At 45.5% G+C, this 18,496-nt stretch overlaps 1 protein-coding gene across 1 annotated transcript in view; it reads right to left on the reverse strand.

The window, feature by feature from the left end:
• Positions 1–5,655, reverse strand: part of QNG1 (Q-nucleotide N-glycosylase 1) — a 28,750-nt gene extending 23,095 nt beyond the window's left edge. Inside the window, exons 1-2 of the mRNA XM_017872378.1 lie at positions 5,076–5,655; positions 4,300–4,559 (exon numbers count right to left, since the gene is read on the reverse strand). Of these exons, the coding sequence (XP_017727867.1) occupies positions 4,300–4,559; positions 5,076–5,412 (597 nt within the window). The 5' untranslated portion in view covers positions 5,413–5,655. The remainder of the gene's footprint in view (positions 1–4,299; positions 4,560–5,075) is intronic.
• Positions 5,656–18,496: the final 12,841 nt, after the last annotated feature.

Consider the following 18,496-nt stretch of genomic DNA (forward strand, 5'->3'; position numbering starts at 1 on the left):
GACTCCGTCTCAAAAAAAAAAACAAAACAAAAAAACAAAACAAAACAAAAAATAAAATAAAAATAAAAATTGACCGGGCATGATGGCAAGGCGCCTGTAATCCCAGCTACTCGGGAGCTTAGGTGGGAGAATAGCTTCAACCCAGGAGGCGGAGGTTGCAATGAACTGAGATTGCGCCATTACACGCCAGCAAGACTCCGTCTCAAAAAAAAAAAAACAAAAAACAAAAACAAAGGCCAGCGCGGTGGCTCACGCCTGTAATCCCAACACTTTGGGAGGTCAAGGTGGGTGGATCACCTGAGGTCAGGAGTTCGAGACCAGCCTGGCCAACATGGTGAAACCCCATCTCTACTAATATACAAAAATTAGCCTGGCATGGTGGTGTGTGCCTCTAATCCCAGCTAACTAAGGAGGCTGAGGCAGAAGAATCGCTAGAACCCGGGAGGCGGAGGTTGCTGTGAGCAGAGATCATGCCATTGCACTCCAGCCTGGGCGAAAGAGGGAGACTCTGTCTCAAAAAACAACAACAATACCACTAAAAATAAAAAATAAAATGTTATCTATTGAAATATCAAACAGCTGTTTTTTATATTTATCAGTATGTCACAGTAACAATTTGTTAATTAGAACTTCTACAAAGTACTGCATTACTCTAAATCAGAGTAACTTGAAGAGCTTAAAAAATAGCTCTTCTTTCACCTATTCATCAGGATCTTTGAGGGTGGTGTTTTGGAAATATATCTGAATTTTAAGGCTCCTAAGTGATTCTGGGGCACAGCCAGGTTGGGAAATCACTGATCTAAATCTGTCTAAGTTAAAAATTGTTAACTTTATTCATCTGTTCACGTCTAAAAATGAATGATAATCTCAGTAAACAGGTATACATTAAAATCACATGACTAGTTTGTGCAAATTGTTTATTTTATTTATTTACTTTTGGGGACAAGGTCTTGCTCTTCCAGGCTGGAGGAGAGTAGAACTATCATAGCTCACTGCAGCCTCCACCTCCTGGGCTCAAGCAATCCTCCTGCCTCGGCCTCCTGAGTAGCTAGAACCACAGGCATGCAACCACGCCTGGCTAGTTTTTAAATTTTTTGTAGAAACGGAGTCTCACGTGTTGCCCAGGCTGGTCTTGAACTCCTGGGCTCAAGCAATCCACTTACCTCAGTCACCCAATGTGTTGGGATTATGGGCTTGAGCCACCATGGCTAGCCCATTTTGGGGATTTTTCTGTAAAACTGTATTTTAGAAACAAGTACTCATGAGAAATGGTTTCTGTACCAATTTTCATTTAAAAATGTATCAGATTGGGTTGGGCGCTGTGGCTCACGCCTGTAATCCCAGAACTTTGGGAGGCCAAGGCGGGTGGATCACAGGGTCAGGAGTTCAAGATCAGCTTGGCCAACATTGTGAAACCCCATCTCTACTAAAAATACAAAAATTAGCCATGCATGGTAGTGGGTGCCTGGAATCCCAGCTACTCGGGAGGCTGAGGCAGAGAACTGCTTGAACCCGGGAGGCGGAGGTTGCAGTGAGCAGAGATGGTGCCACTGCACTCCAGCCTGGGTGACAGAGTAAGACTCCATCTCAAAAAAAAGTATCAGATTGGCTGGGCATGGTAGTTGAAGCCTGTAATTCCAGCACTTTGGGAAGCTGAGGCAGGCAGATCACTTGAGGTCAGGAGTTCAAGACCAGCCTGGCCAACATGGTGAAACCCTGTTTCTACCAAAAATACAAAATTAGCCAGGCATGGTGGTGGGTGCCTGTAATCCCAGCTACTTGGGAGACTGAAGCAGGAGAATCATTTGAACCCAGGAGGTGGAGGTTGTAGTGAGCTAAGATACTGCCACTTTCTGGTACATTTTAAAAAATTGAACTTTTCAGCAAAGCAAAACCAAAGCACTGTGCTATAAATGAAATGCAGTTCTTTATAGCAGTATGAGAACAGACTAATACAATTGTATTCTTTTTTTTTTTTCTCTTGAGATGGAGTCTTGCTCCTATCCTCCAGGCTGGAGTGCAGTGACTGGTATGATCTCAGCTCATTACAACCTCCAGCTCCTGGGTTCAAGCGATTCTCCTGCCTCAGCCCCCTGAGTAGCTGGGATTACAGGCACCCACCACTACCCCCGGCTAATTTTACATTTTAGTAGAGATGGGGTTTCACCATGTTGGCCAGGCTGGTCTTGAACTCCTGACCTTGTGATCCACTCACCTCGGTCCCCCAAAGTGCTGGGATTACAGACGTGAGCCACTACGCCTGGCCAATTTATTTTTTTATTTTATTTTATTTATTTATTTTTTTTGAGACGGAGTCTCGCTCTGTCGCCTGGGCTGGAGTGCAGTGGCCGGATCTCAGCTCACTGCAAGCTCCGCCTCCCGGGTTTACGCCATTCTCCTGCCTCAGCCTCCCACGTAGCTGGGACTACAGGCACCCGCCACCTCGCCCGGCTAGTTTTTTGTATTTTTTAGTAGAGACGGGGTTTCACCGTGTTAGCCAGGATGGTCTCGATCTCCTGACCTCGTGATCCGCCCGCCTCGGCCTCCCAAAGTGCTGGGATTACAGGCTTGAGCCACCGTGCCCGGCCTTATTTTATTTTTTTGAAATGGAGTCCAGCTCTGTCGCCCAGGCTGGAGTGTGGTGGCATAATCTCGGCTCACTGCAACCTCCACCTCCCAGGTTCAAAAGATTCCAAAAGAATTTTACAAAAACAAAATCCAGGTGCAGCCTGTGAGGGTCCAACAAAATAATCATCATTTGTTCAAGTACACTGTTTATGAAAAAGAAAACATAAAATATATATACAGTATACTGAACTTTGCAAGAATACTTCTGTTTTTTGAGATAGAGTCTAATTCTGTCTCGCCCAGGCTGGAGTGCAGTGGTGCAATCTGGGCTCACTGCAGCCTCCACCTCCTGGGTTCAAGCAATTCTCCTGTCTCAGCCTCCTAAGCAGCTGGGACTACAGGTGCATGCAACCACACCCAGCTAACTTTTGTATTTTTAGGAGAGATGGGGTTTCTCCATGTTGGCAGGCTGATCTTGAGCTCCTGACCTCAGGTGATCCACCCACCTCAGCCTCCCAAAGTGCTGGGATTACAGGTGTGAGCCACTGAGCCCAGCCAGAAATACTTTTTATTAGGGAGAGGTTAGTATACATTCTGATCTTCATCCAATAAAGTAACCTTCTTGAAGTACTAAAAATGCCTAATTTTCCATAAGGAGAACATTACATGGAGGGTTCCATGTTTTTTAGGTTTGAAACATTTTAAAAGAAAAAAAAAAAGACAAAAGTAAAGAATGAAATACTGATTAGAAAATATAAGAAATGAGAAACCCTGTCTCTACTAAAAAGACAAAAAAAATTAGCCAGGCGTGGTGGCATGCGCCTGTAGTCCCAGCTATTTGGGAGGCAGAGGCAGGAGAATAGCTTGAACTGGGAGGCGGAGGTTGCAGTGAGCTCAGATCATGGCACTGCACTCTAGCCTGGGAGTCAAAGCAAGACTCCATCTGAGCGGGGCGGGGAAAGGCCGGGCATGGTGGCTCACATCTGTAATCCCAGCACTTTGGGAGGCCAAGATGGGTGGATCACGAGGTCAGGAATTCAAGACCAGCCTGGCCAACATGGGGAAACCCCATCTCTACTAAAAATACAAAAATTAGCCAGGTGCAGTGGCAGGCGTCTGTAATCCCAGCTACTTGGGAGACTGAGGCAGGTGAATCGCCTGAACCCGGGAGGCAGTTAGTTAGAAGTGAGCCGAGATCGCGCCACTGCCACTCTAGCTTGGGTGACAGAGTAAGACTCCATCTCGAAAAAAAAAAAAAAAAGAAAGAAAGAAATGATGCCAGACGTGGTGGCTCATGCCTGTAATCACAATACTTTGGGAGGCTAAGGCGGGCGGATCACTTGAGGTCGGGAGTTGGAGACCAGCCTGGCCAACATAGTGAAACCCCATCTCTACTAAAAATACAAAAAATTAGCCGGGCATGGTGGCGCATCCGAGTAATCCCAGCTACTCGGGAGGCTGAGGCAGGAGAATCGCTTGAACCCGGGAGGTAGAGGTTGCAGTGAGCCAAGATCACGCCATTGCACACCAGCCTGGGCAACAAGAGCAAAACTCTGTCTCAAACAAACAAACAAAAAGAAAACGTAAAGAAATGACTTGGAAACACTACTTAATTTTGTTAGTTTCTTCCACAAGGAATTTAAGTTTTTATTCTCAAAATGAGTCCTGGAAGTAAAAGAGTTAACTCTGAGACGATTAAGTCTTCTTAAATCCCCAACAGAAGCAACTCACCTCAAACAGAGTCACATCTCTGTAAGAAGGAAAACTTTCAACCACCAGGTGCATTAACTTCTGCGCACTATTCTCACTTTCTCGGACGCAGTTGAGAAAAGAGCCTCCAAACTTCTCCAGCAGAATTTTCCCGGTTTCATTGAGAATCCGATGCCTCTCTTCTACTAAAGGCATGGAAACGTCTGTGTCAGAACGAAGTATATTCCGAACCTGATCCAGGGTCACTGTCGCGTAGTACGAGGCACTAGTTATTGGTATCCCTTTAGTGAAAAAAATAAAATTCAGAGGACCAATGTCATACTTTTATATTCATCAAACCCTTGCTTTTACAACATGGAATATGAAACCAAATGAGTGTTATAGGAATGCACCAAAAGTCGATGAACAAAAAATCTAAAGCAAAACTCTCATTTTCTACTTGTTCATCTGTGCTTATTCACCCATTTCTAACTACTGCAATATTACATCAGATGTATTTTGAGTAAATGGCTTTTATAACATCAGTCCTTTTGTTCTTCAGGCGTCAAATGGCATTCTTTATAAAACTGACTTTTATGCTACTGTAACTTTTATGCTGCAATGATAAATATTAACATCATTTCCCACTAAAATACGCCCCTTTTCATACTTCTATTTTAAGTAGGACTTGCAACGAACTTCAGGTTCGCTTCCCATTATTCCATCTCCCAGACCGCTCCTTGGAACCCCGCTACAAGCTCCCCACGTAAATGGAAACCTCAAAGGCTATTAGGTCCGACAGCGAGTATGGCACCAACCTTCGTCGAGGGCTCTGTTGACGGCGGCGCACAGGGACCAGTACCCACTGTACGTTCTCCCTCTGTATATCACCACACACTTGTGCTCGTCCTGCTCCGACCAAAAGGAGAAGTTGAGCGTGTCTGTCACGAACACCCAGTTGACCGCGGCCTCGTCGGCCGCCTTGGGGTTCAGTTCATGAAGGGCTTTCCACCCCTCCACGCGCAGCTCTGGCCCCGCCGCCTTGGCCAGCAGCAGCTCTGCCACCCTCCGTACGCCTCCGCTGTCAATAAACACATCCCGACTGTTTTCTGCGATGAATTTAGAGGATTCCCTGGGATTTAGGAGCACGTCCATTCTGCCCTTCGGGACCGGGCGGGCCAAACTCTTTTCCCGCCCTAGGCGGGTCAAGGTCCACTCTACGCCTCGCGCTACACGAACCGTGGGATCACAGGGCCTAAACAAGGTCCCGCCCTGCTAGGGAGTGGCACTAAGAACTTAGTGCAGCCAAGGTAAAGTTCTCTCCCGCGGCGCTGCCCCGATTAGGAAACGAGAGACCGCGGGGTAGCTCGCTGGGCCAAGGCCGCAAGCACTTCCGGGAAAGCGGTCCCGTTCACGCCCTCTCGGGCGCGCTCCCAGGCTTCGCTTCCGGTTCCGAAGGTCTGGAAACTGCCAAGGTCTGGCGTTCACCGGCAGTGAGTTGCCCACCGTGTTAGGTTGGTTTTGCCATGTTGTGCCTTTTCCTACCTTGCGTCGAACAGGAGGGACTCGAAGAGTCGGGCGACTCTCTGCCGTGGCGTGGATCGCAATGCCCCTACCCGGCTCCCGCCCCTCTCCTTTCCCGCAGCCTGGGCAAGACACCTTTGGCAACGCCCCGCATCCGGGCTCCTTGGCCTGGAGGAGAATTATAGCCGTAGTTCTGGTTGCTGAGGACTGAGCCACCCCAGACTGCGACATGGGGCGGCGGTGCCTCCTTCCCCAAGCCCCAGGGAGTCGGTTTTTTTTTTTTTTAAGTGAATTCCTGGCGCACTTGGCTGAACGCACGTTAGGATTAGTTGGAAGGTTTGGAGAAATGGATGAGGAAACAAATGTATTAAATTGTTAAATTAACCTTGTGTGCCTGGCAGTGTACTCAAGTACTAAATCTCACCTAGGCTGGGTCATGACAAAAGCGGCAATTGTGATCCCGCTTTTGCAAGTGAAGCTGAATGGTTCCTTGATTAGCCCCCATCACAGCAATGGTTTGGGGCAGGTTTTAAACCTTTGATAACTGAGCCCCCTAAATCGAGGGCACTTTATGAGCCAATCACCAGTGCCAGTTTCTGGTCAAATAGTGACTGTATCAGTGGCCCTACTGAGAAGACATTAAAAAATAGGAAATAAGTGTCTCACAACTGCAAACTTATACAAGTGCGTTATATTAGGAGAGAGGTGTAGAAGCCAGTTTAGTCATGATCCAAATTTGCCTGGTGATGAAGTTTTAGTATAAAGGTGTGCATTTTTATTTTCTTTTGGAGACTTAAATCTCCATGTATAACAAAACGTTCACACCTTTGAAAATCACCTATTAAAAATAATCATCAGTACTCATCTCTAGTCACGGACAGGAAAATCTCTTCCTTGGCATTTTTGGAGGATTTGGAACTTTTATATTTGTTTGTTTGTTTGAAACAGAGTCTTGCCCTGTTTCCCAGGCTGGAGTGCAATGGCATGATCTCAGCTCACTGCAACCTCCACCTCCCAGGTTCAATTGATTCTCCTGCCTCAGCCTCCCAAGTAGCTGGGATTATAGGCGCCCCCCACCACACCTGACTAATTTTTGTATTTTTGGTAGACATGGGGTTTCCCCATGTTGGCCAGGCTGGTCTCCAACTCCTGACCTCAGATGATCTGCCCTCCTGGGCCTGCCAAATGGAGCTTTTTTTTTTTGAGAGGGAGTCTTGCTCTGTCGCCCAGACTGGAGTGCAGTGGCACAATCTCGGCTCACTGCAATCTCTGCCTCCTGGGTTCAAGCAATTCTCCTGCCTCAGCCTCCCGAGTAGCTGGGATTACAGGCGCCCGCCACCACGCCCGGCTAATTTTTGTATTTTTAGTAGGACAGGGTTTCACCATGTTGGCCGGGCTGGTCTCGAACTCCTGATCTCAGGTGATCCGCCCGTCTTGGCATCCCAAAATGCTGGGATTACAGGCGTGAGCCACTGCACCTGGCCCCAGATGGAGCTTTTAAATTTGACAGCTGTTACCCTAGAAAAGCAGATCTTCATCCTTCCAGTTTCTTCATTTTGGTAAGAAAAAAGAACTTTAAGGACTCCACTATGATATGTTTTCCGGAAAAAGTCACTAGTACATTAATACAGTTGTTAAAGAAATGTAAGTCTGTTGGCTTGGGATTTTTCCTTTCTACCAGAGCACCTAAGTCTTGGGAGACAAATTGATTTAGCAAGGAAATCTAGCAATCTGCAAAAGAATCCAGAAGGGTAAATAACTTAGACCCTTTTCTTTCACTGAGGTTTATTGATAGAAAAAAGTCAAACGCTGGCCAGGTGTGGTGACCCACGCCTGTAATCCCACCTCTTTGGGAGGCCAAGGCAGGCGGATCACTTGAGTGCAGGAGTTCAAGGCCAGCCTGAGCAACATGGGAAAACCTTTTCTCTAACAAAAACACAAAAAATTAGATGGGTGTGGTGGCATGCGCCAGTGGTTCCAGCTTCTAGGGAGACTGAGGCGGGAGGATCATCTGAGCCCAGGTGGCAGAGAGAGTCCAGTGAGCTGAGATCGTGCCACTATACTCCAGCCTGTGAGAAAAAGTGAGATGCCTGTTCCCCCTCCCACCCAAAAAGTCAAATTCCTACCTATGTTCAAGGTATTTAAACACTAAAAGTAGTATACAAGAATAAAACATGCTTCCTTCACTCAACGTTGAGATAAATCAAAACTGTGTGTGTCTGGGATTTTTGTTTTTGTTTTTTTAAGTGTGTCTACAAGATTCTGAGAATACAAAAAGTGAGTTGGGCTGGCCGTAGTGACTCAGGCCTGTAATCCCAGCACTTTGGCAGGCCGAGGATCACTTGAGCCCAGGAGTCGAGACCAGCCTGGGCAACATGGCAAACCCTATCTCTACAAAAAAAAAAAAGAGAGAGAGAAAATTAGCCAGGTGGCTGGAGCCTGTAGTCCTAGCTACACCCAGAGGCTGAGGTGGGAGGATCCCTTGAGTCTGGGAGGTGGAGGTTGCAGTGAGCTGAAATCGCACCACGGCACTCCAGCCTGGGCAACGCACTGTCTCAAAAAAAAAAAAAGTGAGTTATTCTATTCACCTACTTAACATGGTTTTCCTGCTTTTTCCTTCCCAACAGATACTGTGATAGTGTTTAGGAATCACTCTCTCAACCACGGTCCCTTGTAGCTTAGTTTAGCATTCTCTGACTCAGTGGTAGTCTGGACTGGTAATATCACCCTCTTGCCAGCAACTGGATTAGGTTTATGCATATTTCCCAGTTCACCTCAGTGAGTTGTAAGATTTGCAGAATGCTTGCAGAAAAGCTTTTTCTCACTCTTCCAAGAGAACTTCCAGCAGTGATTCAGGCTTTCTCTGGACCTGAGTGAACTTGGATGTAAGGCCTGGAATTGCTGCAGTCCTTTTGATGGCAACCTGAGTTTGTTTTTGTTTTGTTTTGGTTTGGTTTTTTTTTTTTTTGAGACGGAGTCTCGCTCTGTTGCCTAGGCTGGGGTGCAATGGCACGATCTCCACTCACTGCAACCCCTGCCTCCCGTGTTCACGCCATTCTCCTGCCTCAGTCTCCTGAGTAGCTGGGATTACAGGCGCCCACCACCACGCCTGGCTAATTTTTTGTATTTTTTTTAGTAGAGACGGGGGTTTCACTGTGTTAGCCAGGATGGTCTCTGTCTCCTGACCTCGTGATCCACCCGCCTCAGCCTCCTGGCAACCTGAGTTTGAAGTCAACACATGGGGAAGGGCAAGGCCAAAAAAACCAGAAATAAATGGACTTCAGTAATGGGATTACATCAATTTTTCAATCTGTCCTCCTTTTGGATTTTTTGTTTTGTTTTGTTTTTTTGAGATGGAGTCTCACTCTGTCACCAGGCTGGAGTGCAGTGGTGGGATCTGGGCTCACTGCAACATCCGCCTCCCGGGTTCAAGCAATTCTCCTGCCTCAGCTTCCCAAGTAGCTGGGACTACAGGTGCGTGCCACCATGCCCAGCTGCTAATTTTTATATTTTTAGTAGAGACGGGATTTCACCCTGTTGACCAGGATGGTCTTGATCTCTTGACCTCGTGATCTGCCCGCCTTGACCTCCCAAAGTGCTGGGATTACAGGCGTGAACCACCGTGCCCAGCCCCCCAGTTACTTTTTTTTTTACTTTTGCTTAGCCATTCGAGTCCTTGCTCTGTCGCCTGTCGCTGGAGTGCAGGGCCGGATCTCAGCTCAAGGCAAACTCCGCCTCCCGGTTTACGCCAATTTCGCTGCCTCAGCCTCCCGAGTAGCTGGGACTACAGGGCCAGCCACCTCGCCCGGCTAGCATAGATTTTGTATTTTTTAGTAGAGACGGGGTTTCACCCGTGTTAGCCAGGATGTTCTCGATCTCCTGACCTCGTGATCCGCCGTCTCGGCACTCCCAAAAGGTGCTGGGATTACAGGCTTGAGCCACCGCGGCCCCCAGTTACTTTGAATCTTAGGTGTGAGTTAATAAACTTCCTTCTAAGGCCAGGCACGGTAGCTCACACCTGTAATCCCAGCACTTTGGGAGGCCGAGGCAGGCAGATCACCTGAGGTCAAGAGTTTGAGAGCAGCCTGGCCTACGTGGTGAAACCCTGTCTCTACTAAAAATACATTAAAAAGTTAGCCAGGTGTGGTGGTGTGCACCTGTAATCCCAGCTACTCGTGAGGCTGATGCAGGAGAATCGCTTGAACCAGGAGGTGGAGGTTGCAGTGAACCAAGATCATGCCATTGCACTCCAGCCTGGGCAACAAGAGTGAGACTCCGTCTCAAAAAAATAAATACATAAAATAAATAAATAAATACACTTCCTTCTAGTTTAAAGTAGTTTTAAGTTGGGTTTTCTGTGATTTCATATGAAAGTAATCTTACACAATCTTATACAGGGAGCAAAGACAGACATGGTATCTGACATCTTATGATTGGGTGGGTAAGGTAAACAAGTATCTAGGTAGGACTGTACTTGAAGCAACACAAAGCCAGAATATAATGACTAAACAAAAAAGTGATTGTTTTTCTCACAATAAGAAGTCTAGAGGTAGGTACCACAGGGCTGGTGAGAATGTCAGCAAAGATCTAGGCTCTTCACTTTCCTGCCTTACCATCCCTATCATGTGGCTTTTGTCTTTATGGTTGTGAAATGGCTATATGCTTAAGAAAGTGAAAGCAGCAAAGGGCCAGAGCAACATGTCAGCTGAAAATCTTTGGCATAAGCTCTACCCCGTAGGCATAGGCTTTATTTATTTATTTGAAACAGTCTGTCACACAGACTGGAGTGCAGTGGTGCTCCAGTCTAGCTCACTGCAGTCATAGCTCACTGCAGCCTTGACCTCCCCAGCTCAAGTGATCCTCCTGAGTAGCTGGGACTACAGGCATGTACCACTGCACCTGGCTAATTTTTAACTTTTTTGTAGAGATGGGGTCGTCTGCTGTGTTGCCCAGGTTGGTTTTGAACTCCTGGGCTCAAGCAGTCCGCCTGTCTCGTCCTCACAAAGTGCCGGGATTACAGGCATGAGCTACTATGCCCTGCAGGGATAGGCTTTTGAAGAGATAGTGATGACCTCTAAATAACCTCTAAGCTTGCATTTTAAAGGTTAACAAAGGAGGAAGACATGATCAATGATGTGTCCATATAATTTTTCCCCCCTTGAACAGTATCCAAGTTAGATTATTCCAGTCATCAAGAGAGTCATCATTTTTGATTAGCTAAATTACATGTCAAGCTCTTGGGAATGATTATTGCTATATCTTTTATTTTCTATGATAGACTATATAGCATTAAAGAAATGGAGGATTGACCAGGTGTGGTGCCTCTTGCCTGTAATCCCAGCACTTTTGGGAGGCCGAAGCGGGCTGATCACTTGAGCTCAGGAGTTTGAGACCAACCTCGACAACATGGTGAGACCCCGTCTCTACAAGAAATAATTTTTTAAAAATTATCTAGGTGTGGTGGCATGTGCCTGTCGTCTCAGCTTCTTAGGCATCTGAGGCAAGAGGATCGCTTGAGCCCAAAAGGTCGAGGCTGCGGTGAGCTGTGTTCGTGCCACTGCACGCCAGTCTGAGCAACAAAGGAAGTTGTAAAAGTTGCCTAGAGCAGTGGATGGACAATAGACATCGCTAGTGGGGAGGACATAGTTTCTCATTTCTGCTGAAAGAGTTATGCATAGAAGTGAAATGGATCTTGTGGAGGTTAAGACACCTCTTATTTTCCCTTCTCCTTGTATATACAAAATGACAGACTGAATCCCCAAGAAGCCATAGCAGAAAGAGATATGGCTCACTACAGTGTAATTTTTCTGTTCCTTTTCTTCTTGATTTATCCATATTTAACATTTAACATTGAGCACTTCCTTGAAATTCTCCCTTGGCTTGCAGGGCATTTATATTATCCTAGTTTTCTTAGTGTCATTGAAAGCTCTTCCTACTCTCTCCTTACTGAGTTTGGAATGTTTCATATTTATAGGATATGACTTAGGGATAGAATGGAATCTTTCTGTGAAAACCATGCCTATTAAATACTTCAATTTCTGATTTAAAATATTAAATTATAACGGAATAAATCTATTATTTCCCATTATATATCATTAACATTATTACTACAGTTCAAAACCAGTTAGAGTTTTTTGAACCATATTTTGCTTTTTTTTTTGAGACAGAGTCTCACTCTGTCGCCCAGGTTGGAGTGCAGTGGCGTGATCTCGGCTCACTGCAACCTCCACCTCCCAGGTTCAAGCAATTCTCCTGCCTCAGCCTCCTGAGTAGCTTGGGATTACACACGTGCGCCACCACACCCAGCTAATTTTTGTATTTTTAGTAGAGACAGGGTTTCACCATGTTGGTCAGGCTGGTCTCGAACTCCTGACCTCATGATCCGCCCACCTTGGCCTCCCAAAGTGCTGGTATTACAGACGTGAGCCACTGTGCCTGGCCCATATTTTGCTTTTAATTCGTGAAGTTAATATTTCCTACTTAGGAGGAAGAGCTAAGTATTATTTAAAAACAGTACAAAAATAAACAGGTACAAAGGATTATTTAACTTGGATTCCCTTGAAAACAGAAGCTGGGGCAGGGGTTAAGTGCTGATATTTAATCTATGAGGTACAATATTTCGGCGTGGACACTGAGGGGGACACTGTATTGTCCTGCCACTGCTTCATGGTGAGCTCAGAGAGACACAGCTAGTCACTTAGTAGGAGTGCCGTCACTAGGGAAGTCTCTCGACAAACTATATGGGGAAATTGCCTCAGGGCAGTTTTTGAGAGGAAGGAAGGAGAACAAATTCCCCTTGGTTAGAGTTTGCCCCACAGGGAGTTATCTCCTCCATAATTCCAGGCTGCATCATCCAGCTCCTTTGGTGGCTACTCAGGAAGTCATGTCCCTGTGAGGTGTGGCATTTTATCCAAGTCTGAAAGTGAAAGAAAAGCCAGAAATCCTAGGTATGGGCTGGGAATGGTGGCTCACACCTGTAATCCCAGCATTATGCGAGGCCAAGGCTGGCAAATCGCCTTGAGTCCATCAGTTCAACACCAGCCCTGGGCAACGTGGTGAAACCCCATCTCTACAAAAAATTTTAAGAAGTTAGCTGGGCATGGTGGCATGTGCCTCTAGTCCCTGCTACTCAGGAGGCTGAGGCAGGAGGATGGCCTGAGCCTGGGAGGTGAAGGTTGCAGTGAGCAGAGATCCCGCCACTGTACTCCAGCCTGGGCAACAAAGAGATCCTATCTCAAAAAAAAAAAAAAAAAAAAAAAAAAAAAAAGACCCAGGTTTGTTACTCATTGTCCTGCCTGTTCAACCTTGAGGCACTTTCTAGGTAATGACTGATCAGCCCCAGACTTGTCATAACTATGATCTAGTGAAACTGGCTGGCAGCAGTGGTAGCTGAGGTGGACTAAGAGCTGTCATCCATATTTTGTTGCTGTCCTCCCTGAAATTAGCAGTGCTGCCTGTATAAGATAAACCTGTGATTGGAGGGCTGCATGTAACAGCAACTGAATGGCTAAGCAAAAGTAAAAAAAAAAATTTTAAGGCTGGGTGCGGTGGCTCACGCCTATAATCTCAGCACTTTGGGAGGCCGAGGTGGGCAGATCACGAGGTCAGGAGATGTGAGACCATCCTGGCTAACATGGTGAAACCCTGTCTCTACTAAAAATACAAAAAATTAGCCAGGCATAGTGGCACATGCCTGTAGTCCCAGCTACTCAGGAGGCTGAGGCAGGAGAATCACTTGAACCTGGGAGGTGGAGGTTGCAGTGAGCTGAGATCGCGCCACTGCACTCCAGCCTGGGTGACACAGCAAGACTCTTGTCTCCAAAAAAAAAAAAAAAAAATTAATTGGCAAATAAAATTATATGTACGTATGTACAACATGATGTTTTGAAGTATATTTGTGTTGTGGAATGTTGAAATCTAGCTCATTAGTAAATGCATTACCTCACAGTTATTATTTTTGTGGTGAGAGGAATGTTTTGAAAGGTTATGAGAAAGCTCACACAGTGGAAGAGAAGCCTGGGTAACCAGACTCATAAACAGAAAACAGGCAGCTTTAGAGTACTGAGAGCAGAAACTGCCCAAAATTATCTTCTAATTAGTGCTATTTAAAAAATGAACTATAGGCTGGGCATGGTGGCTCATGCTTATAATCCTGGCACTTTGGGAGGCCAAGGCAGGCAGATTACCTGAGCTTAGGAGTTCAAGGTCAGCCTGTGATGGGTGTGGTGGCTCACGCTTGTTAAGTCCAGCACTTTGGGAGGCCCAGTCAGGCAGATCACCTGAGAGGTTAGGAGTTCAAGACCAGCCTGGCCAACATGGTGAAACCCCGTCTCTACTAAAAATACAAAAATTAGCCGGACGTGGTGGCGCCCACCTGTAATCCTAGCTACTTGGGAGGCTGAGGCAGGAGAATTGCTTGAATCCGGGAGGTGGAGGTTGCGGTGAGCCGAGATCGCACCATTGCACTCCAGCCTGGGCAACAAGAGTGAAACTCCATCTGAAAACAAAACAAAACAAAACAAAAGACCAGTCTGGCCAACGTGGTGAAACCGTGCCTCTACCAAAAACAAACAAAAAAGCCGGGCGCTGTGGCTCAAGCCTGTAATCCCAGCACTTTGGGAGGCCGAGGGGGGCGGATCACAAGGTCTGGAGATCGAGACCATCCTGGCTAACATGGTGAAACCCCGTCTCCACTAAATATAGAAAAAACTTAGCCGGGCACGGTGGTGGGCGCCTGTAGTCCCAGCTACTCGGAAGGCTGAGGCAGGAGAATGTTGAGAACCCGGGAGGCGGAGCTTGCAGTGAGCCGAGATCACACCACTGCACTCCAGCCTGGGTGACCGAGCGAGGCTCTGTCTCCAAAAACAACAAAAATTAGCTGGGTATGGCGGCGCTCGCCTGTAGTTCCTGTAGTCCCAGCTACTCAGGAGGCTGAGGCAGGCGAATCGCTTGAACCCAGCGGGCAGAGGTTGCAGTGAGCCGAGATTGCACCACTGTACTCCAGCCTGGGTGACAGTGAGAGACTCTGTCTCAAAAAACAAAAAACCCAAAAAAACCTATAAGCATTACAGGTTGCTTGCATCATTCTCAAGATTGAAAATCCCAGGAGGGAGTCTGGTTGGCCAAGCCTAAATCAAATGCCCACCCTCCGGGGTAACAAAAGAACCTGTAAGGACCAGGATTTCTTTCTCATCAAGCCTATGTACAATGGAGAGAAAAACTCCACAAGGAAAACTTTCAATTAGAAAGGGGAAACTGATGTGGTATTAACAAGATGTCCATTATAATTCACCCTTTAGCTGCTCAGCATTCAAGTTTTTCTCATGTACTTCCAAATAATAGTATAATACAGTTAATCTTCATACGTTTCTCACCCCCTCTTCTGAGGGAGACAACCCAGTCTCTTTATTTGCTGCATCACAATCTAAGTCCAGGATATGTGAGTGATGGACATTTCTGCTTTAGCTTCAGCTTAACTGTTAGATCAAGTCCTAGAAGCTGAGCCTCAGTCAGAGATTTTTGTGCAGTTGATTCACTTGGAGAATGCTCTCAGGTGAAGCAGAATGAGGAAAGGAGCACAGGGCAGGGAAAATTGGTCAAACCATGATGCAGTCTCAGCAGTGTCAGCCTGACACCATGAGTTCCGGAATCTGAACTATACACAGAATTGGTACCAGTTTGAAGCACAAAGTATGAATAAATGATCTGAAGGCCCATCCCAAGAGAGACCACCTCCACCTAGAATTTATGGTTTGATAGCATTAGTCTTAACTCTCCTGTTTTTTGGGAATTTCAGGGTCTGTCAATTCCTAGATATGCCTTCTTTGACTGAGTTTTCTCATTAATTCCCATTCCCACTGATAGCAGAAAAAACTGGTTTTCCTTTTTTTTTTTTGAGACCAAGTTTTGCTCTTGTTGCCCTGGCTGGAGTACAGTGGCGCGATCTCAGCTCACTGCAACCTCTGCCTCCCAGGTTCAAGTGATTCTGTTGTCTCAGCCTCCTGAGTAGCTGGGATTACAGGCGTGTGCCACCATGTCCAGCTAATTTTTTTATTTTTAGTAGAGACGGGGTTTCACGTTATTGGCCAGGCTGGTCTCGAAGTTCTAACCTCATGATCCGCCTATCTAGGCCTCCCAAAGTGCTGGGATTACAGACGTTGTGCCACTGGTCTTCCAGTTGTAATAGTCTCACTTATGGGAAATAGTTAAAGGTCAACCCCTTTTCAGGGCCATTTGTTTTCTCTCCAAGGTCTTTCTTTGCCTCCACTTCTGGGTACAAAGGGAAGTTTAGATGTTATTTTGATTTAGGGTACAGGTGTTTTTCCTGAGAGAAACAGGTCTTTGTCAGCAGTCTCTGATCTCTAGTTGAGGTATAGTCTGTCAGGTATCTGAATTTTGGCTTCTGCCCTCACCAAAGCTACTACTGAATGACCAAACCTAGTGTAACTGGCACTCAATTCAGTGGTCTATCTTTGACTGTCTGGCCTTGGCTCTCACTGGTACTGCAAATCTTTTGCTATTCTGCCATCTCCATCCAGCCACTAGCTGGTCTCTATCTTACAGCTGCTATGCAGTAACCATATCCCTCACCATAATGACCCCATCACAAGCCCCAATGGCTCTCAAGTGATGTCCCTCTTATGACACCTGGGAATCAAAGAAAACTCTGTGTTTGCGTCTGTAATCTCTGATCATCTCTGTGCAAAACTGTGTATCTGTCTTCTGTGCTTCCTATCCCATGTGGTCATACAAACCCTTTGCAGGGTTTCAAATTAGAAGTGAGGCTAGTGCCTTTTGTGCTTTTGCCATCCTTTTCAACCCATCTGCAGCATCTGCTCTCTCATTAATCATCTCCCACTGGTCTTGCCCCAGGCTGAACTATAGGAAGGTCTCTGGGGAAGGCCTGAGCCAGGAGCCAAGATAGCACCACTGCACTCTAGCCTGAGTGACACAGCCAGACCATCTTAAAAAAAAAAAAAAAAAAAAAGTACTTCTCCCTTTTTTTGGTTCCCTGTAACATAAAAACTTACTGGACTGAGACAGGGTCTGTCACCCAGGCTGTAGTGCAGTAGCGCCATCAAGGCTCACTGCAGCCTCCACTTCCCAGGCTCAGGCGATACTCCCACCTCAAGCCTCCTAACTGGGACTACAGGTGTGCGCCACCATGCTTGGCTAATTTTCTGCAGCAATGGGGTTTCACCATGTTGCCCAGGCTGTCTCAAACTCTTGGGCTCAAGCCATCTGTCCACCTTGGCCCCCAAAATGTTGGGGTTACAAGTATGAGCCACTGCATGGAGCTGATTAAACTTACTTCGAATCACAGCAATCTGAAGCAATTCATTACCTAATTCACATGGAACAACAATAAAAAAACTTAAAACCAATGAAAGGGTTTTTAAAAACTTTGCTGTTTGGTTTCTTGATTTTCTTTGCTATCGGAATGGTATCAGTGATCAGATTTAGTATTTTACATCATATTGCCTCGGTACAATAGAACATAATTAAAGGCAAACAAAATTTGAATTAATAGTAGGGAAAGGTTTTAAATTATTGAGATAACTAGTGCAACTTGGTTTCCATCTGTTGGCATTTTGGTAATTTAAACTTTCAAAAATTATGCTAAATTTTTGTAACTAAGTTGGCATTATGTACCAGTACTTCTTACAAAATTGGCTCAATATTCCATTTAATTAAAGAGCTTATATTATGTTCACTTTTCCCACCCTTTGTGAAAATTCTCCCAACCTGTCCCAGTTCTCACCCAAATTTTAAATACCTTTTACCAATCAACAGTAGTGGCCTTGCAAAACACCCCTCTCCCTCCCAAAGCTATGTATCTAAGATATCAATGCCAGATATTCAATCCATTAAGTCTTCAGTACAATGTGTTTAAGGTCCGAAATTATTGTAAAACGCAAAAGTGAAAACATTTTCAGCTAATAGTCCATGTGTTACATAACTCATTTACAGATACCAGATAAAAGCTTTGAAAGCCAGTGTTCTCTCCAAGGATGCTTTCCTCCAGTAGGAGTAACAATTTGACTAAAATGTCCTTATAAATTTTTCTTTAGGGGTAAGGGCTCATTTCACCCTAAGCAACCCCAACTCACCCACACTGGGGAAACCATACCACAGGTAGCATTCACTAGTTTTAAGTGATTATTTTGACATTTACTTCATGTTCTTCATTAATCAAAAGAACACTCTATGCCCCTCCCCAAACTGTCACTCAACTAATTCCCTTAAAAGGCATTATTCTGTGCCCAACTGATATTCTTTTATTATACACAAGCCTCTTACCTAAATTCAATAATTACATTCCTGACTCCTTTTCTATACAGTTGTTCATGTTCTGAGACAGGAGAACTGCTTGTGCCCATAAGATGGAGGCTGCAGTGAGCCAAGATCATGCTACTGCACTCAAGCCTGGGAAGAAGAGCAAGACTCTGTCTCAAAACAAAAAACAGTTTTCAAGCTTTCTGGTCAGTTGGAGGTTAATAAGCAGTATTTCAGGAATATGAGCTAGGAATCATACTCTACAGTTATTTTACATTTTCTCTGATATTCTTTTTTTTTTTTTTTTTGATATTCTCAAACATCAAACAAAAGCTATTTTAGAGAAAGGAACAAAGTAACTCATTCAAAATTTCTCATAGGTAATGAGGAAAGCTCTGACTATAAGGAAAAAACAAAAAACAAAAAAAAAAAACTGATG

This window comes from Rhinopithecus bieti, unplaced genomic scaffold (assembly GCF_001698545.2).
Source record: "Rhinopithecus bieti isolate Rb0 unplaced genomic scaffold, ASM169854v2 scaffold_5948, whole genome shotgun sequence".
NCBI lineage: Eukaryota > Metazoa > Chordata > Mammalia > Primates > Cercopithecidae > Rhinopithecus > Rhinopithecus bieti.